Source organism: Pezoporus flaviventris, unplaced genomic scaffold (genome assembly GCF_033815535.1).
Source record: "Pezoporus flaviventris isolate CSIRO_AGI_PZ_B2104156 unplaced genomic scaffold, CSIRO_AGI_Pfla_v1 ptg000002l, whole genome shotgun sequence".
Lineage (NCBI taxonomy): Eukaryota > Metazoa > Chordata > Aves > Psittaciformes > Psittacidae > Pezoporus > Pezoporus flaviventris.
In genome coordinates this window covers 92,291,980-92,319,895 of record NW_026892550.1, presented here as the reverse complement: position 1 = coordinate 92,319,895, position 27,916 = coordinate 92,291,980, and the positions used below count along the sequence as shown (strand labels likewise).

The following is a 27,916-nucleotide window of genomic DNA, read 5'->3' as shown; positions in this document are numbered from 1 at the left end:
ATGTCGCCATTTCTGATGGTGAGTAACCTGCCTTAAAAACATTTGCAGTGCCACTGCCAGCCTTGACAATCCAAGTCCTTTCCTTCCTGAGCGTTGCTGAATCCTCCGTAAAATTTAACGTAAAGCTTCTTGTCTCCATTTGTTCTTTCCATGATAAATCCAAAAAATTGATTAATTCTTTGCTTTTTGGTAGGTTTTGCTTACCAGGTTTTTTTCTTTCTTGCTTGTTTTTAGCATTTTTGGACAATCATATATGGCTTTACTAGCAGATTTAGTTGGTATGTAAGACAGGCACTGTAGTTTTCCACAGTTTTGTTACAATGTTGGTCAAATTTTGGTAGCTTTTTAGTGTGATTGCTAAATACGGATTCCCAAAATGCAAATTTTTCTGTTAAATATGAAGTCTTGTAGGCTTTTCAAAGTGTGGGGGTTGGTGTGTTTTCTTTTTTCTTTCCCCCCATCTTAATCATAAACAAAATACACCCCCTGCTTCTTTCTTGGGTTGGATTGCTATGACTGAAGTAGCAGAAAAAAAATTACCAAATCTGAAATAAATTATAGATAATAGGAAAAATACATTAGTTTGGATGGTTTCTCAGAATTGTAAGCTGAAAACAGGGTCTTACAATGGGAAGTTATCAGCCATCCTGGCTCCACCAGCCCTGCCTGTAATGGAGACTTTCACTCTGAGCAGTGTCAAAATACCTAACTGGAATTGCACTGCAAGTAGCCTGTAATCTGAGGGTGCATGGAGACACCAAAAATGTCCGAGTAATTGCGAGGGTAATCTAGCCGCTTCTGAAGCCTGCCCTCAGGCTGGGAGTCTTGAGTATGGTTAAAACCCTCTGAACTGTCCTCCCGGTTATCCTGCTTAAAATTCATAGTCTCTGCAGTTGTGGTCCTGTGGAGTTTAGGATTTCGGTGTGCTTTATAAGCCCTGGTCTCGCTGAGCTGTCTGAGTTGGAGGGCATATTTGACTTTCAGATAATTGCTTTTGATTAACCAAGATTTAGATAATCAGAGTTTGACCTATGCAGTGCATAGACCATCATTCACCCATCGGGCCTCACAGAGGCTCCTTATCTGAAGCTTACGCTCTCCCTCCAGTCCTAATAGCAAAACCTGCTTTAAATTACTTAAGAAGACTGATTTAAAAATGCCTTGGAGAGGAGTTTGGATTTCTTGGATAGTACTAGTCTTCCTTTGTAATTTGATTTGTTGTTCTTCATAGCTTTTCTTATTTTACTGCTATTGCAGCATATGCAAGATTATCCAAACTGAACAATTATGCAAAGCACTTAGGAATATTAGGGAGCAGGAGTATGAAAGGCTTTTGTTTTCCAGCATCTGTCCCTTCTCAAATGTGGTTGAGATAAAACGGGCAGCAGGGGGAAGGATTTCAGCATTTCAACAGGTGGAGTTTTAGATCTATGTTAACTTAGAAAGGATCCTTGCAGCCTGAATCAGGAGGGAGAGGAGGAAGAGCGTGATAATTTAGTGAAATTAGTGAATTAGTTGATTTATTGACTGTTGGTTGGACTGTGAGGTATTGTGGAATGATAGCTTCGCTTCATGTTAAGATATTTAATGCGGATTAGTTTGCTTTAACTTTACACCTTGTTTTCCTTTGTGTGTGTGATGAAGCTGTTCGGTGGTGTTAGATTCGCTTTGCAAAACCATTCTCTGGTCTGCCTCCAACCTCTTCCAGGATGAAGCTGTATTCTGTCTCAAAGCAGTGGAAGGGAAGGAAAAGTACTGTTAGGAGTCCCTCTTATGTAAGTCTAGTTTGGGTTTGGGGGTGATGATGGGCTTTTTGGGTCACTTTAGATGGTGTGGAGGGCCCAGTCTGTGGTAGAGTGTAGTGTGGTGAGAAAAATAGTACTGAGGAAGGTGGTGACTGGAGGCTGTGGTGAGAACTTGGGACAATTCCCTACTTCATGTGTCCTTCACAGGGACATGGGTGACAGACTGTGAATGAGCATATGGTGTGACTGATGAAGAGGTCTAGTCAAGGAGGGACTGTCCCTCTTGGTGGCAGAAAGAATTCAGGTCATCCCAAGCAAGCTGAAAATCTTCATCCTAAGAAATTTTCTGAGAGACTCTAGATCTTCAAAGCTTCTTTTTCTTTTTTTTTGGTCAAAATGCTGCAGGGGTGTGAGAATTAATTTAAGTGGTAACATGGAATTCAAAAGGGCAGAAAAAACACTGTGAAGATCTCTATGCTCCATCAGAAAACAAGACTCCTTAATGCCTTGACTTATTCAATGAGATGAACCTAAGTAAATCGGGTTAAATCAGATTAAAGATCCCTGAGCCATGTATTCTATCAAGTCTGAAACTGTAACTTTGAGCAGCCCGATGGTAACTTTGGCCATAGACAAAATGAAGGTCCTCCTGAAACAAGCCCTGCTGTGAGGAGGTAAGAGAGGCTGTGATGTGACTGTCCTTTTCATCTCCATGTGGTTTCTCAGGACTTCTGTTGTTGTTGTTAGGAATACTCTTTAATTGGTTTTGACAGTGAGCTGCAGGAGTTACTGCAACTGTGGCACACAAGTTAGGAGAAAGCTGCGCCAGAGGCTGCAGACTTGAGCTTCTCAACTCAGACCTGTGCCTGCTAGCTCCAAGCCTCCCTGACAGATGGGTGGCCAGGGTCCTGCCTGGCAGCTCAGCCACGGGGCCAGGAACACATCTCCTGGCCACACTTCTGCTTAAAGCAGAAGTATCCAGAAAGCCAGTGGCTTTCCTAATGGGCGGGTAGGAAACTCTGAGCTATGTTATTTGTAACACTGAGAAGAATAGTTGGAGCTGAGTAATAGGAATTTCTGAGTGTTTTGGAGGAGAATAAAGGAAGATAAATTTAATTCTTCCAGGGGGTTTATAGGGGATTGTAGTGGCTTTCAAAAGTGTAGTAGGCCTCTAGGTTAGCTGTGAGGCTCTGTGTGTCACCGTACAATTACTCTGAGATACTCCGTGGCCTAAATCTAGGAGAAAAGAAGCTGATGGCAGGAAAGAACATGTTTGATTGACACGATTTAAATGCAGAGGTGTGATGAGCCTCCTGGCTACTATTCTGGCAGTCCTAGCAGAAGAGTGTTAGTGTGGTTCCAGGCCTCCTGTAGCCAATCCAGCTGTGAAGTGGCTTGGGAATTGCCCTTCACTGTGTGTGTCCCAGCTTTGTGCCAGTGGGGACTGTGCCTGTGTGAGCTGCTTCTGTGCACCCATGTGAGGTCAGATGTGTTGGTCCTCCTCGTGCTGAAGTACGTGGAGAAGAGCCTGTTAATTAGGTGTGATGTTAGTAGTAGTACCCAGCAGAAGCAGATAGAGGCAGTTGCTGAAACCATTCCCTCTGTGATCGATGAAGATTGACCCCAGATACAAAATGCAGGTGGTCCTTGTGCACTGTGCCAAATTCTGGGATTCTGGAAAGGTTTCTCATTCTGGACGTGTGAGGGGAACCTTTAACAGCAGTTTTCATCTTAAATGATTTAAAGGCATTTTTTCATGTGTATCAGTCTTCCTGCAAATCCTCTACTGGATTTTGAAGACCTAACAAAGCAAAGGGAATTCAGGTAACAATAAACACATTGCTCTGGGCTGCTACTCATGCTTTCATTAACTCTTTGAACATTAACTCTTCCAAAAAAATTAATAGGACACAATACTTAGTTTTGCATGAGCTTTAAAGACCAGCCTAGGTAGATGACATTGGAAAGGATCACCCAGAACAGAAAAACCGGTTACATAGCACTGATTTGTTCTTGCTTTCAGTGCCTGGCTAGTCCTTTAAGTTCTCAGTGTTGCCTGCCCTTTGCTTCCAGCAGAGCAGGGCAGTTCAGATCCCTTCAAATGAGGTGAAGTTAAAACCAAGTGCTGAGGGCTTGTGCTGAAGAACATTTCTCAGATTTGATGGTGATGAAGCATGTCTGTGGGCTGTGGTGTTCCATCTGGGGGATGATTCTGTAGAGCCCATCCAGCAGGCTGGAGCTCTGGCTTCCTAAGGCAGGAGTGTATTGGATTGCAGAGGGACATCTGTTTCAGAGGAGCGCATTTGTAGGACAGCAGTTTGTCTGTCTGTCTGTTCCATGCAGTAGCTTCAGGCTCATGAGAAATCGCTCTGATTCGTTATGTCTTCATTGCTTCAGATTGAAACTTCCCCATCTTCAAAGGAACAATTCACTTCTGCTTTCTTCTTGTTATCAGTTAATTGTGTTTGTTCTAAAGCAGCATGGATTATCATCTTGGCCACTTACGTACTTGGGCTGCAGGATCTCCTTCCCCCCTGACCTCAGTAACAGTCTTACGAGCTCCACACATCACATTTCTTTAAGGAGGTGGTCGCACCTTTGAAAATCAGAGGAGCTGGCAGAGTCTGCTGAAATCTTCTGGTGTTTTAGGTCAGCTGTCGGTGATAGTAACCTGATCTATGGCAAATCTTTCCTTCCCTCTCCCTAGGGTGCCTGCTCTGCCCTTTGCGTGCCGGTGGGGCTGATATGATCCAAATTAACTTTTTCATCTGTTTGCATTTGCTTTCTGAGTCATGAGAGGTCCTCGGGAGCCACAGGATTAAATGTTGTTTTTCTTCCTAACACTTTTTGTACTGTAGCAAACATTACGTTTTCATTCTTGCCTGGTTTTTTTTTTGCCTGTTAGTGTGCTGCTGGGTATAACATGGCCCATCACAGGAATAACAGGGAGCTGCACAGTCAGCAGAGGAGTGCTTACTATTTGATATCTGCTGCAAAATGGTGACTCCTGCTCTAAATTACTTGGTGAGGTAATTGCTCATCTTCTGGGATATTTTTCTTCTTCTCTATGTGAGGTGTGTTAATAGGATAGGAAAGCACAAGGTGTTTCTTGGGCCATATTGGGTCTGACTTCTGACTGCATCTTTTAGTTCTAGCGATAGGGGAAGGATAGTTGGGTTGTGGTTAGGAGCAGAGATGTACAATCCCGGGACATGCTACTGGCAAAGCAGCGGGATTGTTGTCACTCTCTGAACTACACTGCTGTGATTGCTATTTTATGTTTTTAACGTAAACAGCATCTTTTTGGCAATGTGGCTGATGGCCAGTCTTGAAGGAGGGAGGCTGCTGCTCTTCCCAGGAGCCTTCGGTCAGAAGGGATAGAGGGAGGCGGCAGGTGATTGATCCACCTATTCAGTAGGCAGCTGCTCTTGAAATGCTATCTGGAGAGTGGTTTTGCTGTTTGACAGTTCAATACTTCACTTTGGAGCCAATTCGTGGCATAGAGCAAGGGGATGAGAGAGAATTTCATTAACAGGAAACTGGCCACTCAGATGCTGCCTTGGTCTCTTCCCTTCACCATGAGGACCATAGATGAAATAGCAGGCGCTCTGGCTTGCGGTAAGAAGCTCACTCTTGATGTGCTGCAGGGCCCTTTCTGTGCATAGCAAAGACCCAGCTGTTCCCCTTTAAATGTATAAAAGCAGCTGAAATGAGACTGCAGGGGAATTCAGCAGTTTAATCCAGGACTGTGCATCTGCAGACCTTGCTGAGTTGTCGCATAACCTTGTACGCGCCCTGCCGTACCCAAGCTGTGACAGGGCTGAGCCATTTGGTGCCCAGCTTGTATCTTCAGCTGGGCCAGGATCCAGGTACAAGGAGTGTCTTCTCCTTGTACAGTCTGAGAGGCACCTTGAGATTGTGATTTAGTTACTATTATCCTTTAAAATGTGGGCACCAGGAAAGCCAGAGATGCCTCTCTTTTTATATACTAGTAATTACAACCTTTACCTGGAAAGGAGATGCCCTGGTGCAGCTCAGTTAGCCAGGACAGGCCGGCTTGTGCCTGTCACTTAAGGATAACCCTTTGGCTGCTGTTCATGAGAATCTCTTTCTGGCTTCCCTTCACTCAGTAGGCTTAACTGTTTTCTGAAGGCTTCCCCATATATTGTGTGACCAGCAAATATCGTGCATCTTTTGAATCTGGTGAGATATGCAGTAGAAGCTGGTATGAAAGTTCATTTTTGAGCATGGTCATGGGTTTTTTGGCCCTGTAAATTTGATACTGAGCAAGTGTCTTATATGCGATTTTGATTTCCTTTGAAATTTACTGAAAAATTTACTTGCCCCCTGAAATAGTCTTTTTAAAAAAGAAAAGTTTCTTTGTAGGTGAGAGCATAGCTAGGTCCTAGTTAAAAACCCCAAGCTTTTAGCACTATGAAAGTCAAAACAGCCCCTAGTACGTGAGCGACATGCAGATGACAGCCAAGTAAATGACTGCATTTTCTGTTACGTCCTAAACCTATCTCATAGCAGTTTTTATTTATGCCAGTGATGGCCAAGTTGTATACATCTGTTAGCATCCCACAGAGAGCCCAGCAGAGCTGCTAGCAACCAGGGAATGCCCGAGTAAATGCACTGCTGAAATGGAGAGAGGGAGTTGTGGGAGGGAGAGTCAGGCTTTCTCACTTCACCAGGTGCTGGTCCAGCTTTTGGGTTTGCTGGTCTTGGGTTTTTGCTGTTCTAAGGCACAGTATTATAAGATTTAAAGCAAATTATTTTCTCCCCGAGTGTGAACACTACACCCAAAAGCCAGAGGCTGGTAAAAGCACAGCACGCAGTAGTCTGTGTTCTTCATCTCTCTGGAAAGCAGAGCACCTTTTTACCTTGTCGGGGAGTTTTTGCTTGTTTGGAAAGTAACCGGAGCTGTGCTCATCAATATTTGAGGCCCTCAGGTGCCTGTGAGGGCTGGGGGGAAGGAGGGCAGGCAGGCAGTGTGGGAGCTGGAAGGGCAGAGCAGGGAGCAGTCCTGGCCCTGCGTGGCTGTCTCCTCTCTCTTACGCTAGTAGACTTCTCATCGGGATGAATGTGCTCTGAAATATTTATTGCCCTGTTTAAATATTCATCGCTGCAAAGGCAGCACAGCCTGATGGCAGCAGCAGAGCCTCAAGGGACAGGGGCTGCAGCAGTCCCTGGCATTTCCTTTCGGTAATATGATAAAAATATATTCAGAAAAATACCAACCCCAAAACCAGGCATTCCCCCACTGCAGGATTGACAGGAGCAGTCAGGCGTACGTCTCGGTGTTTCCTCTTCATGCCAGAGACTTGTGTTTGCTCTCAGGCTCGTATGCCGGGGTGCTGCTCTTGGTTGCCAGATGCTAATGCTTTTTTTTCCAGGCCTGTATCCTGGAGCGAGCGGCTTTGTTTAGCCTGACACTGTGTGCGTGAGAGGGGATGTACAGAAGGGGAGACCGACTAGATGAAAGGGTTTAAGTTTTGTGCAGCCTGTTCTCTTGCCTTTCTGTAGGTGTGAGCAGACAAACAGAGCGAGGAGGGGGAGAATACAAAAAAAGGACCTTTTAATGCACTTGGCTGTGGAAGGTGGAGGTCTGCTGGGAGTTATGGAGGGGTAAATTTCACAGGAACTCATGCAGTAACATATTAATGGAGCTGCAGATGCTGACAGGCGTGCCACCAAAATGAGATGCTCTTACATCAATTTAGCTTTTAAGGGTTATCGATCTAGCTTCAGTAAAATTGAGCAGTTTAAAAGTGGGCCTGCCAGTAATATGCTGTAGTTTAATGTGAATATTTAGTACATAGCTGCTGTTAAACCCACGCACCTTTTATGTGACCAAAGCGTTGATGGGGTGATGACAAGGGAGAGCAGCATGCTCCCAAAGATACTGCTGAGCACAGGGGCTGCAGGAGCTGCATTAATGACACACCTACCCCCCCCACCCCCCGACCAGGAGGAGCCATCTGAAAGGTGGTCAAATACTCTGCTGACTTCGAGCTGTGTAGGGGAGAAGTCTGTGCTGGTTTGTGGTTACAGCAGGAATTTGGTAAACATACTTTAGCTGGAAGGCCTGGGGGTAAGAGTCTTTAAAGGGAGTTTATTACAAAGGGGAAATCCTTCCTGAGACACTTGACAAATTCACTGTGTATAAACGAGCTTTATGCTGGCTTACATGGGGACACTCCTAAAAGTTAAGCGTAAGCGAAGCAGGCAGTGGCAATAACATACACTAAATGTCCATGTAACTTCTTGTTCTGATATGAACATGGCTTTCAGGTGCCTTTTCAAGTTGCGCTTAATTTAGCGTAACTATGTGCTGCTGCGAGAAGAATAGTCCCCCTCGTGTCTCTGCCCTGGCCATATGTTCAGCCTCCTCACCACTTTGGGCATCATGCTTAGGCAGATATAAATTGAGACAGTTCAGTTTATGACCAAACAGAGAACTATTGTTTGGATTAATTTTCTGGCTATGGCTGTGGCATGCCTTAATCTTGCAACAGCCGGGGAGGGAAGCGGAGCCACTGCTTCTGAGGCCAGTTGGTAGTTTATCATATTAGGTTGTACATGAAACTGCACCTATACTTCTCAATAGCTTGCTCTTCTCCATAAGGTGAAGTCATTTGACTTATAAATGTGTCTCCTGCTTAGTTTAATCTGCTTTAATTTATGTGCATTGACTTCCACCAGCTCTTAGCTTTCCAGGATGCTGGCCTATAGGTCTAGCTTTAGAGCATCTCTTCTGGCCATGTGCATTGTAGGCCATTCTGTCTCACTCGCGTACCTCTGTTTTGAATGGCATAATGTTTTCAGCATGCAGGCATGAAGAGGTGGAAAGGACTGAGTCCTACTCACCAGCTGACTTAGTGACTGTCATTTAGAAATCAGTAAGCAAAATAAAATGGTGTCTTTTACCAGAGCTGAATTTATCAGATTCAGCTTCTGGCTATTGGTTTTCTTGATGCCTTTGTTCATTAAATTAAATATCATTAGTGCCTCCTTTTTTTTTTTTCCTCCCTCTTGCAGAAAATAATCTGTTGCAACTTATTTTTTTAATTATGAACAAAATAGATTGGGCTTTTCATGTTTTTTTCAGTGTACAGCCATGTGGCTTTTTCCAGTTTTGTGGTATTTTTTGTGACTTTTGTGTTGCCTTTTGAGTTTTTTAAATTCCCTTTAAAAATTCGTACATGGAAGCATGCATCTTATTTTTTATCTGGCTGCGGCCAAGTACCAAAGTAGCAATACTTCTGGCATCCTACTTGTTGCTTGTATGTCTGAACAACTGTAGTCACGCTGTACCAGGCTGCTGCACGGGTGAGCTGCTTCTCCATGATCCTCTGCTCCTTTCCAGAACCTCTGCTTTCCAGGGCACATAGTGGAGGCTTCCTCGAAAATGGAAAACTCCTCTTGGAACAAATGAGTAGCAGGAGATAGGAGAATGAATTGCTGGGATGGAAAGTAACTGTGAGAACAGATCAGTTTTTTTAAACCGTCAAATTTCTGTTCTCGAGTGTGTGCCAAGTCAGATTACCTCTGCCCCGCACCCTGAAATCAGTTGGATATATTATTGCTTTGTTACTGGGTCCTGGTACTTACGTCACAGATGAGTCCCATCTGCCTTGGTTGGGCTGTGTGCATCTCATCCCCAGTCTTCCCTACTGAATTCTTCCTGTACCCGTGACAGGCCAGTGGCAGCAAAAATGTGACAGGGCTGAGACATCTAGCTGCTTGCAGTAAAGAATAGAGCCCCAAGAGGAGCTTTGGTTTTGTGTTTAAATATTCTGTATACGTCTCGTCCCCCACCTTTGCTCCATAGTCACGTTTGAACGCACGGCTCCTCGCTATGGTTTCTGCCAGCTCTGCAGTTCTTTCCAAGGCATTCAGCACTCTCCAATTGATTCCAGATGTGCTCTCTGCTTCCCGGCACTTTCTCCCTTCCTCCTCCTGTGCTGGCAGGGGAGACAGGGCTGCGTTTCCCTGTGAGGTGCTGGAATTAGTGCAGGCAGCCACGAGGATTTTCCTGCTGGCCACTGAAATCAGGGGAATTGAAGGGGCCAGTGTAAGTGAAGCTGCCTGATGGGGCTTTGAGGTTTATCCATCCTTCAGGAACCAAGTCAGCTCAGCGCAGCACCTCTGTACAGCTCACTATGGCTTTCAGCTCATTCCTTTCACAGCAGGGGAGAGGGGGACAGGGAAGCCCGATGCTAAAAGTGACCTTCGAAATTCTTCTTAGAAGAGCACTGGGTATGCAGAGAGATCTGGAAGAGTATATTTCAGATAGCTGTGTCCCACTGTAAGGGCTTTGAAAATTCCTATGACTGAAGTAGATAGAATCTTTCTAAGGTACTTGAGTGAGCTTCATGAGGAAGCAGTTTGAATTCTTGAGGTTGCAGAAATAATGCTCCACACTCACTGAGATTCAGTGATCTACTTGTAGATACAGGGTGATAGTCCATTTGCAGAGCAGGAATACGGGATGAAAAATTGCTTATCAGCCTAGCTCAGGTACCTGATTGGGGTAGGAGAAGCAGATACTGGTCTTTAAAAATATGTCACTTGGAGAGCTAGGCTTCCCTTAAAACAAAGCCATGAGAAGTGAGCAATCTGCAGAATTAGCTGAGGTGATAGTAGCTGTGATGCTACCCTGACAGCCTGGTCAAGAATTACTGTGGGATGAGGTGGGATTTTGTTCCCTGTTGTATTTCCGTGTTCTGCAGCCCTTCTTTTACTGAGCAGCACCATGAACCACTGGTTAGCATTCAGAAGGAAGGCAGAAATCCAATACAGGCAGGTCCCCTGTGCCATCTTAAAGTCATGTCCATGAGTACCCTGGTGCTACCACGGACCGCTCCTGAAAGAGCAGTTACCACATTCCTTCCCCACCAGTGGCCTCCGGTTCCTGCTGCCTCCCTGTGTGAGGATCCGCAATCATGCAAACTGTGAGTGTGATTAGTTTGCTAATCTGCTGAAAAGCTAATTGTAGTTAGCTTGGATTAAACGCAAACACCACATCTGCAGCACACTTTCTCAGCTATGATTCACTATGAATCCTGGTCCAAAAGAAGAAATTTAACCCTCTTTGCCCAACATTAATCTCACTTATGTGGGGGATGCTGCTGCCACTCTGGGTGCTTGGTGGATTAACGCCTGACTAGATCCATAATATTTTGAGACTTTATTTTTACACTGATTTGTTGAAAGCTGGTTGTCTTATTGGAAAACTTTTTTCCCCAAGAACATTTGACTGTAAATATGAAGTGGAAAATATTCACTTGGAATACTGCAGAGGTGGGAAGAACACAGCCAGGGTAGGTGCTAAAGGGCCAATCTGGAATAAAAAATTGAGCCTGAGCTGTTCTCTTACTTGCTGGCTTTGCCGCTGAGGACTCCATCCTGGTGACTTTTTCCCTTGTTCCACACCCCCACCCCTTTCTCCCCAGTAATTCTCAGAGGTAGTTTCATTCCTAATATGGAATGGAAACAGATGTTGAGACCTTGATGTCGTCTCTTGAAGCACAATTCTCTCTTTCTAATCAACCCCAAAGAGCGTGAATTGATTGAAAGCATTTGTTGGGATGCCTTTGTGCCAGTAACATTTAACCTTGGTTTTGTTTTGTTTTTTTTTGTTTCTTTTTAACGAGGAGTAATGTAGATTTTGGGAGCAGAAAATCAGTGCTTTTTTACAATCTGAAAGGTATGCTTCAGGCTGGTAAGTAGATGTGGCTCTGGGCCTTATTAATGTTGCGTAACTCTAAAGCTTTGGCTATATCCAACAGGAAGCCTCTTTGCAGGTTGCCCAGAGGCTTCTTAATTAAGCATGTACACATTCAGCACTGAGAGAGCTTGCATCTGTACATTGAGCTAGAGCAAAAGTTGACCATTACTGGAAATAATGACAGCATGGGGATGAGTGAGTGCTTCCTGTGTATCAGAGTAAGATAAGACTATAATTTTCTTTCATCCTTTCCTACAAAAGAGGGACTTGATCTTTCTCTCTAACTTCTTAAATGCATTTAAAGAAAAAAGGCCAGCTGTTTTATCTTACAGAACAGGTTTTGGTAGCCTGGAATAATAGAGTGTATATTGGAAGATAACTTATTCTTCCCTTGCTTTCTGTATCTAGGAAAAGGAAGGGAAAGATTAGATAATCTAGTGCAAGCTTGCACCAGGAAGTTAAAGAAAACATGCCTTTAAATGGTTAGTTAGGTGCAAGCTTGAGTGCAGGCATCTTTTTTTCTTTTTATCTTTTTCTGATTAGCTTTTTTAGGCTTATGCTAACCAGTGCAAAAAGCTTTTCCTAAATTGATTACATCTGGCTTCAGAAAAAGAATGCATGCATACGAGCTTCCCTTTGTTTTCACAAAACTAGCATAAAATTGCACCAAAAACTTGAAAAATTACTTATAAGTAGAGCACTGCTTTTGGGAGGATTCAGGAGGAATTGCTCTTGTGCCTGTGGTAGCAGAGTCAAATTCACTGTCCTTTCCTGTTACCACCATGTGTCATAGATCAAATGAAGATCAAGTGCCAGATGTGCAGATGAAATATAAACCCTCTTATTACTGTGATCCTCTTCAAGGTGCTTTTTATGCTCAACCCACATCAAGAGAGTGTTGATTTTCATCAGTCTGGGTCGCCAAACAGACAGACATGGCAGTCTTGCTCTCTGGAGGAACAGATGCCTTTGTAGTGTGGACTGCAGGTGTCAGGTTAGGGTCACATACCCCTTGAATCTAAGAACAGGTCTGTACAAAGATGAAGAATGCAAGATGGTTATATCCTTTGTATATATCCTTTTCACCTCCAAACTTCCTTTCCATAGGCATTTTACCCATTTTTCCCATTCAGAAGCTAATCTGTAATAGTGGAGAAAGTGTTATTACTTTTGAGGGATTAAGAGATGGTGTGATGTTCGTGGGCGTCATACATAGCATGATTGAGGAGTTGTAAGAAAGCCGTTATCACTTTGTCACCCTGTACATCACTTTGCCTTGTGTTTGAGTATCCTCATGACTGTAAAGAGCAAAAAACCAATTTCTAAAATCAAGACTTAAGGTTCCATCTTGCTGTAAGAGCTACTAATGTAGGTTGGGGTTTGTGTCTGTAATAGCACCCAGCTGTGATTTTCTGGAAGGGATAATGCTTGAGTTCCTGGTGGGTCTCGGAGCATGCCTCACACCGCTTTGTATCCATTCCCATTTGCAAAGAAACTGCTTGCTGATACGTTCATTGTCAGTGTGCAAATTGTGGGATTGCATGGGGAAGAGGGTTAATGGATGTCAGAGACGCCTGAGCTCATCTAAGTGCTGGTGCACATGGCACTTCCCTCCCCAGCTTCTCCATCCCCTCTCTTTTCTGGCTCTGGTTCTCCTCCAACTCTTTGCCAGGCCATTTCAGCACTCTTAACTGGGAACAAACCTGACAATAAAAAGTGAGTTGGTTTTTCTCCCTGGGATATGTGCTGAAATGGCTCAGCACAGGATGGATGGAGCACTGTGGCTGGCAGGGGAGAGAACACATGAGTGCACAGCTGGAGGTGGAATGGAGAGCAACTCTGGAGTCATGGCTGAGAGCATGAGTCCCCCTGGAGCTCCTGCTGGAGCAGCCCTTGAAGGAAGGAGAGGTTGTGTTGGAAGAGGCTGGGGAGGGGAGCCTGCAACAGCAATCTTAATTTGTGTTCAGCTGTGAGAAGGGGGGGTGGTGGGGGGATGGAATGGGAAACCCCAGCCCATGTTCCTTATTATTCTCTGGGCATTCTCCTATATATTCTCCTGGGTAGCAGTGTGGTATGGCAGGTCCTTTCTCCCTTCTCTTCATACAGCCTGGGAGCAGCGCTTGGCCTCTTCTGCCAAAGCCATGTGTCATGCTGTGACCTGGGTTGGAGGAGGGACAGTGCGGTCCCTACATCCCCCTTGCTCACAAGGATCCCTTTCATGCACAGAGCTGGGGGCAGGCAGCGGCTCCAGGTTGAAGAGGCATACCAGGCTCTTCAGATCTGAGCTACAAATGTTTGTGCTGTTTACGAAAGGGATTAGGTTAGTGCAGAGAGCAAACAGGGGTAGCCTGGAACACACTGGTCTTCACAAACAGGTTAATTGCCCCTGTTAGCTGCAAGTCAGCTGCTTCGAGTTGTCGTCAAATGAGTTCAGTGAAGGCATACCTATTAGAAACCCTGTTCCCCGTAATAGGCATATATTCACGTCTATCCCAATGATTTGGGGATTACCAGAGTTGAAAGGCATATTTAAGAGATTATTTGATGTTTCATGCTGTAGCATTTCTCTTCACCTTTCTGTGATGCTTATGACTTGCAAGAGGGTTATGAACAGCACAGACCTTGTGGCAGTTTGCATGGAAATGTCTGTACAGAAATTGTACCAGTTCAGCTTCACAAGGATTGTAATTTCTGTGGTTGGTCATGCTTTAATATCTTTGCATATTGTGGCCTACCAATGCAGAAGGGATGTGGAGCTGCACTGCTATGAGGCTCCTTTCATATCCCTGTAATTACACCTGTTTCTCTAATGAGCAAAACAAAACCAGCCCTTCACAGAATAGACTGATCTTTGACAGCTTTGTGGAAGTAGGAGGCCTTTGTGTGCCTTTCTGGTGTTCCCTCTTGGAGCCCCGGTGCCGTGATCTTGGATCACCACCTGCTGTCTGCTGAAAGAATTCATCCTGTGTTGCGTTTGCTGAATGAACCACGTTGCTCCTTGTTGAGACGTGGTCCCCAGCTTCCACCCTTCTGCAAGGTACTGCTACATGCAGTTACTTACTGCTCCTCTGCTTAGCTTGGAGCTACAGAGCTTGTTAATTAAGTTAAAGCTGCGTAAACTCCTAGCAGTGTGTCCTCATTAGGGATTCTTCACTGGTATAGCTATTTTGACTTTTTAAACAAAACGTGGGGTGGGTTTGTACTGACCTGTATAGGCAAAACCCTGATTTAAGGAAGGAAATTGGTACCTGTGAGGACATGACTGGACTTTTGTAGGGCTGAGAATAGGGACCTGAAAGGGGAGCCCTGATGGGTATCCTTTTTGTGCCGTGAGGGCTTGGGTGCTGATGAATCAGATGTCAACATTTTGCAGGAGGGGAGCTGCTTTGAATTCCTGCCTGATGTGGATGAGTGATTTCTGTTGGGAGCAGAGCAACAGAATGAATAGAAAACATAGGAACGGCTGTTTTTCTTTGAACCAGAGATTACCATATATTGTACTGAAGTATTCTCCTTTTTTTCAAAGAAGAGGAGTATGTGTTAATTACACTGAGTTCCAGTTGTACTGAACAGCCTTTCCCAGCTTGGTGAGCACAGGATGGCAGCTAGCGTGGTCTGTGCATGGCAGCATAAACTCACAGAGAGAATTGGTTAACCTGGATCTGCTGAAATTATTCCTGCAGCCAAATGTCCCTAAGGCTCACCTCCTGGAGACTCCAGCAGCCACCCCGCATTGTGGTTGGCTGCTCCTAAGGGGTAGTTAAGATAATCCATCACACTAGGTGAAGATGGCTAATAGTTCTTGGGGGGAGCTGCAGCCAGGCTTTCCTAGTCCTCTGATGGCATACTTGTGTGTGTTTGGGGATGGTGACTACTCTTGGACATACCCATCCGTGGTCTGTTGTTGCATTTGAGTAAATGCTGAAGAGAATTTGATGAGCTAACACAGACAAGACTGGCAGTGCAGTGGGGTATGCTGTGAAGATTGCATGGGCTAAATACCTTCATGTGGGTCTCCCCTTCTACCTATGTACCTCCACCAGGAGGTTTGGGTGTTTCTCCATGTTCTTTGTACCTCCTGAGAGGTGGGAAAAGCAATGCGTGGCTGCAGGATTTTCCCTGGTGGGTTAGGAGTAGGGAGAGGAGTTCGGGTTCTGTATTTGAAGATAAATGGAGACTTTTTTTTTCTTTTCTGTGTTAGTTCTTGAAAATATGAAGTGTTGTGTAAATATTGAAGTTTGGTAGAATAACGGAGGAGGTAGAATCTCCATTGGGTTTGGAGGATATCAGTATGCCGTGAAACCTGCAGAGATCGCATCGGGAGCCCCTTTCTGTAGACACTAGTGGAAACAGGAGAAAAAAGTAATTGTAAAGCATCAAAGGAAATTAAAATTACAAAAAAAAAATCAGATGGGAAATGTGTACATCGTCATATCAAGAGAAAAAAATTCGAGATAGAGATACTCTATGGGACTATGAAACCTGAGCAAGCATAATGGTGATAGATCTGCAGATAACCTGAGACATTAAATTCAGGCTACATTTGTAATAAAAGGTACGATTTTTGCATGTTGGTGTGATTGGGAGGGAGTGACAATGGTATTAAAAACATTTCATTCTGCACCAGAAATCCCTTATTGGAAAATCTGAAGAAGGTCAGAGGGAAGTAATGAAGTTACCAGGTATTTTGGCTTGCAAGGTTTGATTAAGCTCAAAATAAATATGTATTATCAAAATGCCACAAGCAACAGAAGTGAGAGAGAGCATTTTTCATCCTTCAAACATTTGGAGATAATTGAAGAAGGGACAGAAGTATTTAAAAGGTTGAAATGCATTTAAACTGGAAGGAACATTGTTAACTGAGGGGTAAAAATGCTGAAAATAAGATTATATAAGGTTGATGGGCTGGCATTTTAAGTAGTCTTAAGAGTGAGATGAAACAAAACACTGGAGTGTGTCCTTTGGGGAACAGCCGTGCACTGCTGAGAGGACGGCAGCATAGGTTTTGTTTATGGCTAATTAGCATTCTCTTCCTCTGATCTGGGGTACTACTGCTTTTACATCCAACTTGTCCTCAGAAAACTGGAAATAGTTTCTGCTACTGCGTCTTCCCTGGAGTTACCCTGCCAGTTTTCTAAATTTAGATTTAAAAACATCAGTTTCATATTTAGCTTGTATTTTAAACACAAGAAAAGGATAGGCAACATGGGCTGTGTGGAAGCAACCCAATCTAGTTGAGGGTGTCCCTATTAATTGTAGGGGTGTTGGACTAGGTGACCTTTGAGGGTCCTTTCCAATCTAACTATTCTATGATTCTAATCTATGATGCTAAGCAGTACACCAGGCAGTTGGATATAATTAAATACAGTAAGCAAAAGAGTATGCGGATGGAGTGGAGCTAGCATGACAAGGGGATAAATAGCCTGAGTGGGCGAGTGTTGTGGTTGCTGATATCTGGTTTGGGATAACCATCATTCAGCCTCACCTCCCTCCCATTTGTCACGCTCTCCCTGCAGATCTTGGGGATGGTTTAAGACGAGCCAGAAGCTCCTTGCTTTGAAGCTGACAATGGCAAAGGAGTGAGCAGATGCAGAGGGCTGGTGGAGCTGCCCTCTTTTTCAGAGGTGAAAACCTTCCACCCTGTTCTGCTCTCAGGAGATGTGCTGGGTGTGTGGAAAGCCTCCACAGAGCTGCTAGCAGGCGATGCAGGGCTGCAGCTGCCTGGGGCAGTGTGTGCAAGGACCCAAGCACTGGCTGTGACTGGCGTGCTTGCCTCAATGCTTCTTTCTCCGATAAAGCTGCAGAGTTTTGTGTTCCTGCAGGCAGCAGGGCTGGACTTCAGTTAATGAGACTGCCCGTTCGGGTGCGGGCCAAGGCTGCAGCTCAGCTCTGCTAAGTGGTATTGAATGCCCTTCCCTCTCCTTCTCCCCAGCTGCGGGAGCACGTGGCCACGTGGCCCCCGAGGGAGGCAGACCAGATAGACTAATGTCAGAGCAAATTTGGGATTCAGCCAGTGTCTGAATGACCCGGTGCTGGCTGGAGGTGCGCTGCGTTCATCATTGTTTCCTTCGCCCAGAAGGGAAAGCTGCAGGTAGGCTGATAAAGGGACTGAAAGGTTTGTCCGGCTTCACTGGAGGTCCGTCAGCCCCTGCACGCTCTCTGCTGACAGGCTGCTTGGTAATTCCTACTGCCTTTCCGATCCGTGGGACAAGGTCTGCTCCGCTTTTCTCCATTGATTTAAGTGTGCTGGTGTCAGAATAGACTCGGAGCACCCCCGGGCTCTGTGGTGGAGGACCCAGGGCTGGAACAGCAGCCAGAATTTAAAATCAGGATTAGTCTGTTGACACACACATAAATCAAACAGCCCTCCTATCATAAATCTGTTCCGTGGATTTTCTCTCTCCCCTGCTGCGGCAGTGGAAGCAGTAGGAGCGGTGCAGCAGCCTGGGCTTCAATGTCAAGGCCGTTCTCCTTTGCCCCAGGTGGCTGAATGAATACAGCTCCCTTCTCCCGCCTCGGTGAGATCCCTGCAGTGGCTGCATGCTTTTGTGTTTGCCTTGGGTGGTTTTCAGGCATGGTGGGGTAGCATTTTAATTGTCCTTGGGGAATATATTTTGCATGGTCAGTTGTCTGTTTCTGAGTCATCTGGCTGGTGTCAACTACATCTAAGGCAGTGCTAAAAGCTGCTAAAAAGTTCACTGTCCTAGTGTAGAGGTCTCTGTGGGATAGTGTAAGCTGGGGGAGGAGTGAGTTATTAATGCCTTATGTGATGGTAGTGTGATGTGTGGTGCTCAGCACTGGGAGGGAGGGAATGTCTTCTAGGTTTCCAGTCTCGGCTCAGTTCCCCACAGCTCTTCGGTGTCTTCTGTATGGCCAGCAAGAAGCAAATGGGATATTCCTGAGCACCTGTGCTCTGTATTTGGTGCTGCTGGAGCAAAGGAGGGAACTGCTGCACAGATGAGTTTTAGAGAGCATTCCTCTTTACACAATAGGGACGTGTGCTCTGAACCAGACAATGTGCTTGCTTGTGAGCAGGACCATGAGGGTCAGACTGAAGGAGCTGGACCCAGATATGGTACTTTTAGGGATATTGAAGAACCCTGTTCTTCTGTCTGTGTTTCCTTCTCTGTTCCGATGTTTCAGTGCCTCTTTCCGCTTCCAAAATACTGCTTTACTGTGCATAAAGCCCTGTGTGAGATTACAGGGGCATGCAATTTGCAAGCCCCATAATTGGTTCTTTGTGTGCCACCCAGTAGTGAGAAAGTTGCCCAGAAAGATTAAGAAAATAGTGTCATGGCTCAGAGAAGCAAGGCGTGCTCTTTTTGATAGAGAAGATAATAGAAGACTGTGCAATATGATGGTGGCAGTGGGTGGGATATTCACATGAACACCTGTGTGTAATTTCTCATGCTGATGGTTTGATTTATCTTCTGTAGTATACAGCTGTTTTCTCCTTTTCCCTCTCTTCAGGGTAACCAGGAGCCAGCAGCAACTCCTGATGCAATGGTGCAGCCATTCACCACAATCCCATTTCCGCCACCCCCACAGAACGGGATTCCCACAGAGTATGGGGTGCCACACACTCAGGACTATGCAGGCCAGACCAGCGAGCACAATCTGACACTCTACGGAAGCACGCAGCCGCATGGAGAGCAGAGCACGAACACAGCCAGCACGCAGAACGGATCTCTCGCAGTAAGTGCAGAAGGGTGAGGAGCCAGGAGAGCAGCACAGTGCTGTGGGGAAAAGCAGCCATTGATTAGGCTGCTGACTGCTTCTTAAGTACGCAGCAAATCAGTGGTAGGCTTGAAAAGGAGAGAACGATAAATAAAACATAGCTTCTGACCTTCTACTACCTTCCTCTTGTACATGTTCTGCTTGTAAATTGGTGTTTGCAAAGAGCAGTAGTACTTGGGATCATGGTGTTTTTACCATGGAGGCATTGTCTGAAGACAGTCCTTTACAAAGGTGTTAATTACCTTGTGTTAATTGGCAAGCAGTTCAAATGAATGTGATGGAGGCAAATTCTGGAAGGTTGATGGTACAAAGGATTAGGATGAGCACATGCATGTAGGTGTAATCCCAATGTGTCTTTATTTTCAGGAAGTTAGCAGAGTACAAAAATACTTTCACTTTCTGAAGATGGCAAGGAGCTTCAGGGGGCAAAGATAGGAGAGGACCTCTTAGCTACTGGGCTAAACAAAGCTACTTTGCCAGACAAAGATTTTCACCTTCTTAGGTTTTTTTGCTTTTTTCTTCCCATGGCCTGGAACTGGCACTGGGCAGCATGCTGGCAGATTATCCCAACAAAAGCTTTATCCACCCCTTAAACCACTTGTTAAGACTTAACTTCCTAATAAAGAACCTTATGGTGAGCCTTCGGTTCTCAGGGGTGGATTTAATCTGTTAATGCTTTCAGTTTTACTTGTAGTTGGGTGTCTGGCTCATAGAGATTATTTTCCCCCCCTTTAAGTACTGAGTGAATTCAGTGCCAACAATTGGAAGAGCTGATAGGGCCAGCTCAAGTATGCATGGTCCCCAGGATGCACATCTGCCTCTTCTGAAGTGGGCGGGGGGCTGCATGGTTGGCACCGCTGGTTATGACTTTGGTATCTATGAGTTCATCCTAGGAATGCAACAACTTCAGCATCTTGAAGAAGAAAAGGAGTACAAACCCTGTAAAGTGCATTGATAGTGCATAAATGAAGCCTCAGCAAACACAAATGTAGATGAGATCGGGCTGAAAATAAAACTTCGAGCTGGTGCAGTATGCAGAAATGCAAGTCATCATTTTAGTACCAGGTTGCCCAGTGCTGTTCCAATTCGTAAGGTTTGGGCTGCCCGTCTCCAGCAGCTATCTCAAGCGCTGCCAGTTGGATGAGAAAGCTGGAAACAGGGAATAAAACAGGGCAGTGGCTTTCCTGTGTATTTTTTGCTGTTCCCAGCCTTGCCCAGAGCTTTAGAGTGTTCATTTTTAATGGAAATGATGCGAGCCTTGACCTTGGATGTAAGCTCTTGCCAGTCCTCCTGCTCCTCTTCCATATTAGGAGCCATCTCCGTGGCACTGCAGGCCTGAGCTCTGTGTTTCATCAACTGATGCCGGCTCCAAGGAGCCTGCAGTGCTTGGGGAGGCTGGCTAGCCTGCAAGGGGAGACTGGGAGCCCATCTGTGCCAGAGGGAGCGTTGCTGGGAGACTGCTGGGAGGTAGTGGTGTTGCCAGGAGGCTGTGGAGGGAGCCTGGCTGGCAGGGGTTATGTGAGAAACAGGCTCAGTAACACGTAACGCTTGTACTGGCTGATGGAAGCAGGTGGGTACGTCTGGTCTGACCATTTGATGTGGTTAAAGATGTGTGAGCTGAGCATGTGGAGTTGGGCTCACAGGCCATGGATAGCTGGGAAAAGAGTATGGGGGCAGATGAGCACATTGCTGCTGCTATGGCTGGGATTGATCAAACTCAGAGGATCCCAGATGGCGGCACATGAAGAAATCCAGGGGGAGGGAGAAGGCAGCTCAGATAAGGACCTTTCATGTGCCAAACTTTCACATGCACAGGGTCCTGGATCTTCTGACTCCCTTTATCTTTCTGCTTAGGACTCCTATATGAAGTTATTTTGATTCTGTGGGCTGCCTTGGGATGTAATTGCTTGTAACTTTTCTCCTTCTCAATACGCTGATTAATGATGTAGGAACTAGGGGAAGGAGGAAGACTCAGTAGTTACTCAAACAAAAGTGTGCTATTAAAATACAACGGAACAACTTAGTTATTTCACCCTGAACATTTATAGCCAACGTCAAGCATTTAGTCCATCACACATGCTTGTTCTTACTTACAGGACATGTGGACTTGACTGCTATCCTTTAAGGTATCTTTTCCTTTCACCATTCTGTTGTCTTGCTCAAACAACAGTGCTAACTTCAGCAGAGCAAAAACTCATCACGGGTGATGTATGGTCCTTCCGTCCCATTACTGCAACTGACAAGTGCAGCTGCTGTCATGTGAAGGCGATACACCAGACCAGACAGCTGGTACATTTTTTTGTTGCTGAGTTAAAGCCTGTGCTCCCGTGGGATGATTCAGAAATTCCTTCAGCCAGACAGATAAGGTCTCTCTTTGCTTTTAAGAATAAGGCCTGTGCTTGGTCCAGTTGGCAAAGATAGCAAAAGGTGTGCTCAGATGGCAGGGTTTTCTTGCTGGTAGCCTTTAGGATAAATGCAAAAGTAGCAGAGAATATGGAGTGGCTTAAAGGTCCCTCACGGAAAGGGAATTTCCATTTGTTTGGCAAGATGTTACACAGCAATGTAATGGGGTCTATAAGAATGTTCCTAACTGTAGAAGCACCTTCTCATAGAAACTTGGCAGATTCTGGTGAGGAAGTCCATTTGAATGAGTTGAGTTTGGTGGTGTCTGAGTTAATAGACAATGGTCTGGAAGCCTGAGGTCAAACATCAGCAGTGAACTTCAGTAAAATAGACTTTGAGAGTCAAAGTCCATGCCTTCCTACGCAGTCTAAAAGCCTTGAGCAAAAGGGGAATGACTGGTTGGTGTCATCAGCTAAGGATGAGCTTGATTCTGGAGGTCTGAGTGTAGTGGAAAGCATTCAAAGCTTTCAGAGCAGGGGCATGGAGAAGAAATTGGCACAATAGGTTGTGTAATACAAACAGCTTAGTATTTTGGAATCTTTTTTTTATTTTAGGATCAAGCCTCATCCGTGGGGCTTTGTTTCTTGCCTGGCATGTGGGTCTCCCAGGCTTCATCTCCAGGCATCTGTCCTTTCTCTTGATACTGTCCCAAAGCACAGCTGAAGGACCTGGATTAAAAATAGGCTGAGGTACCAGACCATATTTGGCCTACTGAGTCTGCCTGTTGCAGCCTGTTGTCTCTTCAACCATTGACACTCTGTTTTCACTTCTTATGGTGCTGGGTCCCCTGGTTACTTCCCCCTTCCCCCTTCTTGGTTTACATTAGTGTGCTTATCCCTAATGGAGGCCCCCAGCACAGATAGCTGTGAGTGGAGATGCTAACGAGCTGCAGTACCTCTGGCAGCTGAGCTGATCTAAAGATTCACTGCTGTCAGAAAGGCGAGTTCTGGCTTTAAGCACAAACTCCTGCTCCTTTTTACTGGCTCTGGCATTCCTTATGTGAGCTACTTTAATTCACTGACCTGGCAGAAAGCTGCCCAATTCTTTTGCTGGGTTAATGAATTAGAGCAGCTCTTGGAGGGATCCAGCGAACACTGCTCTTGCAAGGTGAGCGTATGGAGTGCATGGCCAGAAGCCGAGAGCAATTGTCAGCTCTCTGCATCTCCTGCTACTCTACCCGCAGAGGGAAGATTAATCATCCGCTGAACTAAAAAAGCTTGCTTGATAGTAAATGCAATGCACTTAACACTGTGAGCTGATTATTCAACTCATTTCTCTTGTTAATGTCAGAGGGAAGAATTTGTGTGTCTGTATAAATTATGGAATGCAGCTGGAGGTATAGAAGTAGAGGAATAAGTTTATGTAAATTACTTCGCATGAAAATGGCAGGTGCTGTCGCCTTGGTGTTGCGTTGTCATGAACCAGCATCCAGCATCATTTAATTACAGAGCATAGTGTCTCTCAGCTTCTCAATGTGCCATACTGAAACATATTTAACTCATCTGCTGTATGATAAAGGGATATTGACTTTGTGACTCCTTAAAGAAGACCCATCTGTGGTGGGAGACCCCTACATACTGTGTTCAGAAGCAAGACAGGGAAGCTGCTTGGTTATCTGGCTGTGCGTCATACATCTGGCAAGGGTTTGGAAAGAAGGGAGCCAATGGCACCAAGGGGCTCCTCAACTGCCTTTTATAACACATGGATGATATTATAATGATGACTTTCCCTTGGGTATTTTTTGCCTAGTTTGAGATTGCAGAATTTTCTTCTGTAATTATTTTTCATCACTTTAGTAATTAAAGCAATTGCTCATGTGAGGTATTTCAGGTGAAGAGTATGTTTAATGAATATCCTCACTTGTCTTTCAATACTGCTGAGCAGGTAGACACTGGGAAGAATTACCTTCAAATAAGTAACTAGCTGCTGATTGTTTGGCCACCTCAGCTTGGAAATTGCTGTCTTGAGGTAGCAAACTCTGACATTTAGCATCAGGAATTTGCTTTGAGTATGAGGCAGATTATTTTATTATTTTGAGTATGAGGCAGATTATTGTCAGCGCTTGTAGGCTTGTGCCTAGTGAGACAAATTTAAAAATGATTTTGAAAGAGAAATAGGAAATAAACCAGCAAATATCATTATGTTAGAGTATACAGCTGTGGTACTTCTGCATATCTCTCAAAGGCTGTAGCAGATCTAGAAGTAGTACAGAGAAGGATAATGGTAGTGATGAAAGGGATGTAGCAGGTTCTCTATGAGAAGAAATGAAATCTTCACTTACAAAAAGAGCTGACAGGAGTGAAGGCATATGACAAGTACATGCATACATATGGTCTGAGAAATAAAATAGGAAACTGTCTCGTTTTCACTTACAAGGATGCACATAGGAAATAATCAGGTGCCACGTGTGGAAAAAAACAAACCCAACCAGGTTTCTGTTTCTTAGTTTTTTCCATATAACCAAGAATTTAGCATTGGAACTCCTGTCCATAAGGTGCTTTGGAAGTTGAGACATCAACTGGCTCAGTTTGCTGGAGGCGGATCTTGAGAAAAATCACTGCATATTTGCCCTGATCTGTGTTCTTCCACAGATGCCACAGACTTGGCCACTGTCAGAAAACAGCGGGCTGAATGGATCTTAGTCTATCACTGCTCCATTGACAGTGTTACTTCCTACTCTGTTAGAGTATGATGGGGCAAGGAAGGGGTTTTGTGTCTGGTGCATAATTCTTCACTTGTTTTTCCACCAATCCTGCTCAGTAGATACCAGTTCAGTGGTGGGTGGCGGGTTGTTTTGACGCGAGTTCTTCACTAGAAGCTGCAGAGATCTTCCCACGTTGTCTGTGCTCTCCTTTGCAGTGGGAAGATTGCCTTCTGCCAGTCATAGCTTGCAGTCCTTGTCTCCACACAATTCCTCAAGCTCTTGATTCAAATAGGTCTCTGGGTTTGGTTTCTTTTTTGGATCCAAGACTGATCTAGAAGCAGTGGAGTGAGCACAGTCTGCCTCCCAGATTTTGTAAGCCACCCAAGTCCCCTTTTAAATACAATTATTAGTTACAGTTTGTGTTTTGTAAATATTTTCTTTGCAGTGATTTATGGCTCTTAACCTCCTCATTATGATTCACAACATTTTGGACCACCTGCTTCCTGGGGGAGGGGATGGGGGGTTGTTTTTTCCTTTTCTATAACTTGGACCTGAATCAGTTCCAGTTCTGGATGCAAGTGGGAGATGGAAACAGAGTGTACTTGGGTATTAATAGTCCATGTGCTGGCCTGTCGCACTGGTGCTTGTCTGGCTCATCAGGGAGGTAGCCCTTTGTCTGGCCACACAGATGGAGATCTGCTTGGAGCCCAGGAGGGGCTGGAGCCCCTTCCTGTCAGAGGAGTCCTCAGCAATTGCTTATTCACCAGCTGCTTTAGAATGAAGAGTGTAGTCGAGAGGTGGGAAGGTAGTTGTAGTGCTGCTCCCAAACCTTTCAGAATACCCTTGCATTGCCAGGTGTTCTTCTCCCCTTTTACATGCATATATGCACATATATACATCCATGCTTCTCTTTGCAGCTGCCTTTTCTTGGTTAGCGTTTCCTTACTGCTGGTGGGTGTAAGGGAGAAGCTGGCATAGGGGTACAGGCAGCAAGCAGTTAAAAGTGAAGCACATATTGCACGTGTCCTGAGCTCCGATGTATTTCTCGGTGACCTTGAGAAGAGCTCAAAGCTTGCGTGTGCAGGCATGAATGACATTATCACCTGCATAAGTATATGTTACACAGGCTGTGCTGAGGAGGTGAATCCAACACTGCTTCTAAACACAGGATTTTAGCTGCAGTGTATCTCTGTGTTGCCGGATGACAGGCATTGAGACCCGGGGAACATGTATTAGCTCCCTTCCAAGCCAAATTGCTGTCTATAGCAAAGGGTGAGGGCTGGTTCTTTGCTATAAAATGTTGATGTGAGGTCAGAAGCAAAGAGCTGAAATTTGGTGTGGGGAAGGTGTCAGGGTGGAGAGTGGACACTCTGAAATGCAGGCTTTCATCATCTGGCTTGGTCAGGGTAACGCTGTTGCTGGTCTCCATTATGTGCTGTCTGAGAACATGCTCCAGGCCCTTCCTTTCATCTCCTTCCTAATGAATTAAGACAGGGAATAACTATAAAAGGGGTAAAAAAAGAAAAGAGGCAAGATCTGAGGAGCCTTTCTTTCATTTACGTTGTAGCTGAATGTGTGGCAGTAGACAAATGCATTGAGCTAATGTTATAGTGGCTGAAAGTTCAAATCTTACCTTAGGGCCATGGACAATAGAAACGAGGGAGCTACTGAATCCAGCGCGAGAAGGTATTCAGTGTTAAACTGCTGCTGAAAAATCAGGATATGTGAAAGCTTGAAAAGCATTCAGGGACTCTTAGTGTAGCCAAAAAAGTAAGAATGGACAGAGATCCTCTGTTCCTTATCTTTTGCCTCCTCTTTGAAGCCTTTGTCTTACTGTACACATCTCGTGCTGCAAAATGACTCCTGTGTGGCAGCAGCACTCTGCCATATGCAGGAACAGCTGTGAGTGTTTCTAGGCAGGCCATGGCTACATGCTAACATCACACCCTTGGTAAGAAGGGAGTTCCGCCCTCTGTCTGTGGAGAGAGAGAGGGTGGGAGAGGAGTGCAGATGACCTCCGGGCTCCCTCTCCTGTAGAAGCGGCAGATCCAGTCCTGTGCAACCTATGTCTGAATTTAAAGACTAAACCATTTTTGTCACCACCATTCAGAATCTGTGCCTTTCCTCATTCACACTGCAGAAGATGCACCTATGTGCATGGGTGTTTGCCCACCTTGTCAGTTTATACAAAGCCATAGAAAATGTGGGATTTGGCAAATTGCACTAGCAGAGCTCCAGAACTGACAGTAGAGATCCCATTTAGCAGAAGTGCTGATGATTTTGGGGAGTTACTTTGGAGCACTCACTTGCAGGTGGTGTGTATGGTGGTGATGGATAGGCTACTCCTGTGTTTTGTCCTTCTTGGAGAGATTTGCCCTGAGGAGCAAAGGACTCTGATGGAGTCATAAAAATAAAACCACCAAATAGCGTGGTATGATTTAATCGCAGGCCAGCTGCATTGATTCTTCCCCCAGGGTGCACTCTCTGTATGTTTAGAGATGCATTTTTGTCATAAGGGTGAGGATAGGAGAAGAGGGGGAACTTGAATAGGGAGAGGCAGCTTTTTAGATATGATCAGATGGAAGTTCTGAGGTTGCAAAGAAGAATCTGATGCTTGAGTGATGGGTGAGTCTTAGCCAGATAAAAATGCTTCATCCTGATAGGCTGCTCCCGAGACTTGCACAGCTCTGGGAAGTAGAGATACTTGCAGGGTGATATTTTTGTCCTTCCTATCACGGCTTAATTTATATTAACTAGATCAAGCATGTTTTGTGCTGCCTGTGCAGCCCTACGAAAGTAAAATGGAAAGCTGCCACTGCTTTGTTCAGCGTGACAGGACCTCAGTGCTTGCTGTTTGCTTGCTATTGTCAGTGCTTTATAACCAATATACAAGTTCAAGGTCATGCCTGTAAGAGACATTTCTGGCCAGAAGAAGCTCTCTTAATGTTGCCAGTTTAATTTACCATGGAGAGATGTTTCTTTCAAAGTATTCATGAAGTGTTGTATATTAAGTGATGTGCAGAGCAATCTAGCAAGCCCAGTCAGTGGTTGGGGAGTCAGTATCTGCAGCTCTCATGAGATTTTTTTCCTCTTTGGTTCACAGATGGTGTATTTAAAACAGCCAGTGGAGGAGGAAGGGGCAAAAAGGCTCCAAACCAGCAAAAAAAACCCTACTCTTAAATCTTTACTTTTAAGGCCTGCATGTGTTCTGGAAGGTGCCTAAAAATAAAGTTGGCTCTAGCAATTACATGGTCCTTGCCGCCTTGTAGAACTTCTTTTCACTTGATGGGTTAAGGAAGAAATCAGATTATCATCTAAAAAATGAAATGACACTTAAAAGTGCATCACACAGGTGGTCAAAGCATGACTCTTACGAGGCTGAGGCAAGCAGCGGGAGATAGAGTGAGTGGGTGAGTGCTCTTTGAATACCTTGGCCTGTCAATGTGTGCTGTCTGAAAGGGACAGAGCAATAAAACAGCCAAATTGTAGTCTACTTTGTTCTGTAGCTCTGACCTTTTGAGGTCATTTTTTGTGACTAAGATGTGAAAAATACCATTTTCTCATCAAGCCATTTTGCAAAAGGGACCTTACCTTTACATTTAGTGCTGTGCTCAATTTTCACCCCTATTTAGTCTAAGCCCAACACAAGTGGCT

The 27,916-nt window shown here is 45.0% G+C and overlaps 1 protein-coding gene across 34 annotated transcripts in view; it reads left to right on the top strand.

Annotated features, from left to right (window-relative positions):
• The window catches only part of RBFOX2 (RNA binding fox-1 homolog 2), a 166,655-nt gene that overhangs the window by 92,798 nt on the left and 45,941 nt on the right, over positions 1 to 27,916 (top strand). For 33 of the 34 annotated variants that reach the window (XR_009741813.1, XR_009741811.1, XR_009741818.1 and 30 more), the window contains one exon: positions 18,949 to 19,173. Coding sequence is in view for 25 of the 34 variants with exons in the window: in XM_061445118.1 (XP_061301102.1) it covers positions 18,949 to 19,173 (225 nt within the window). In the remaining 9 variants the exon portion in view is untranslated. Of the gene's footprint in view, positions 1 to 1,694; positions 1,776 to 18,948; positions 19,174 to 27,916 lie in introns of those variants that run through there. The other variant, XM_061445117.1, reaches the window with a different exon arrangement.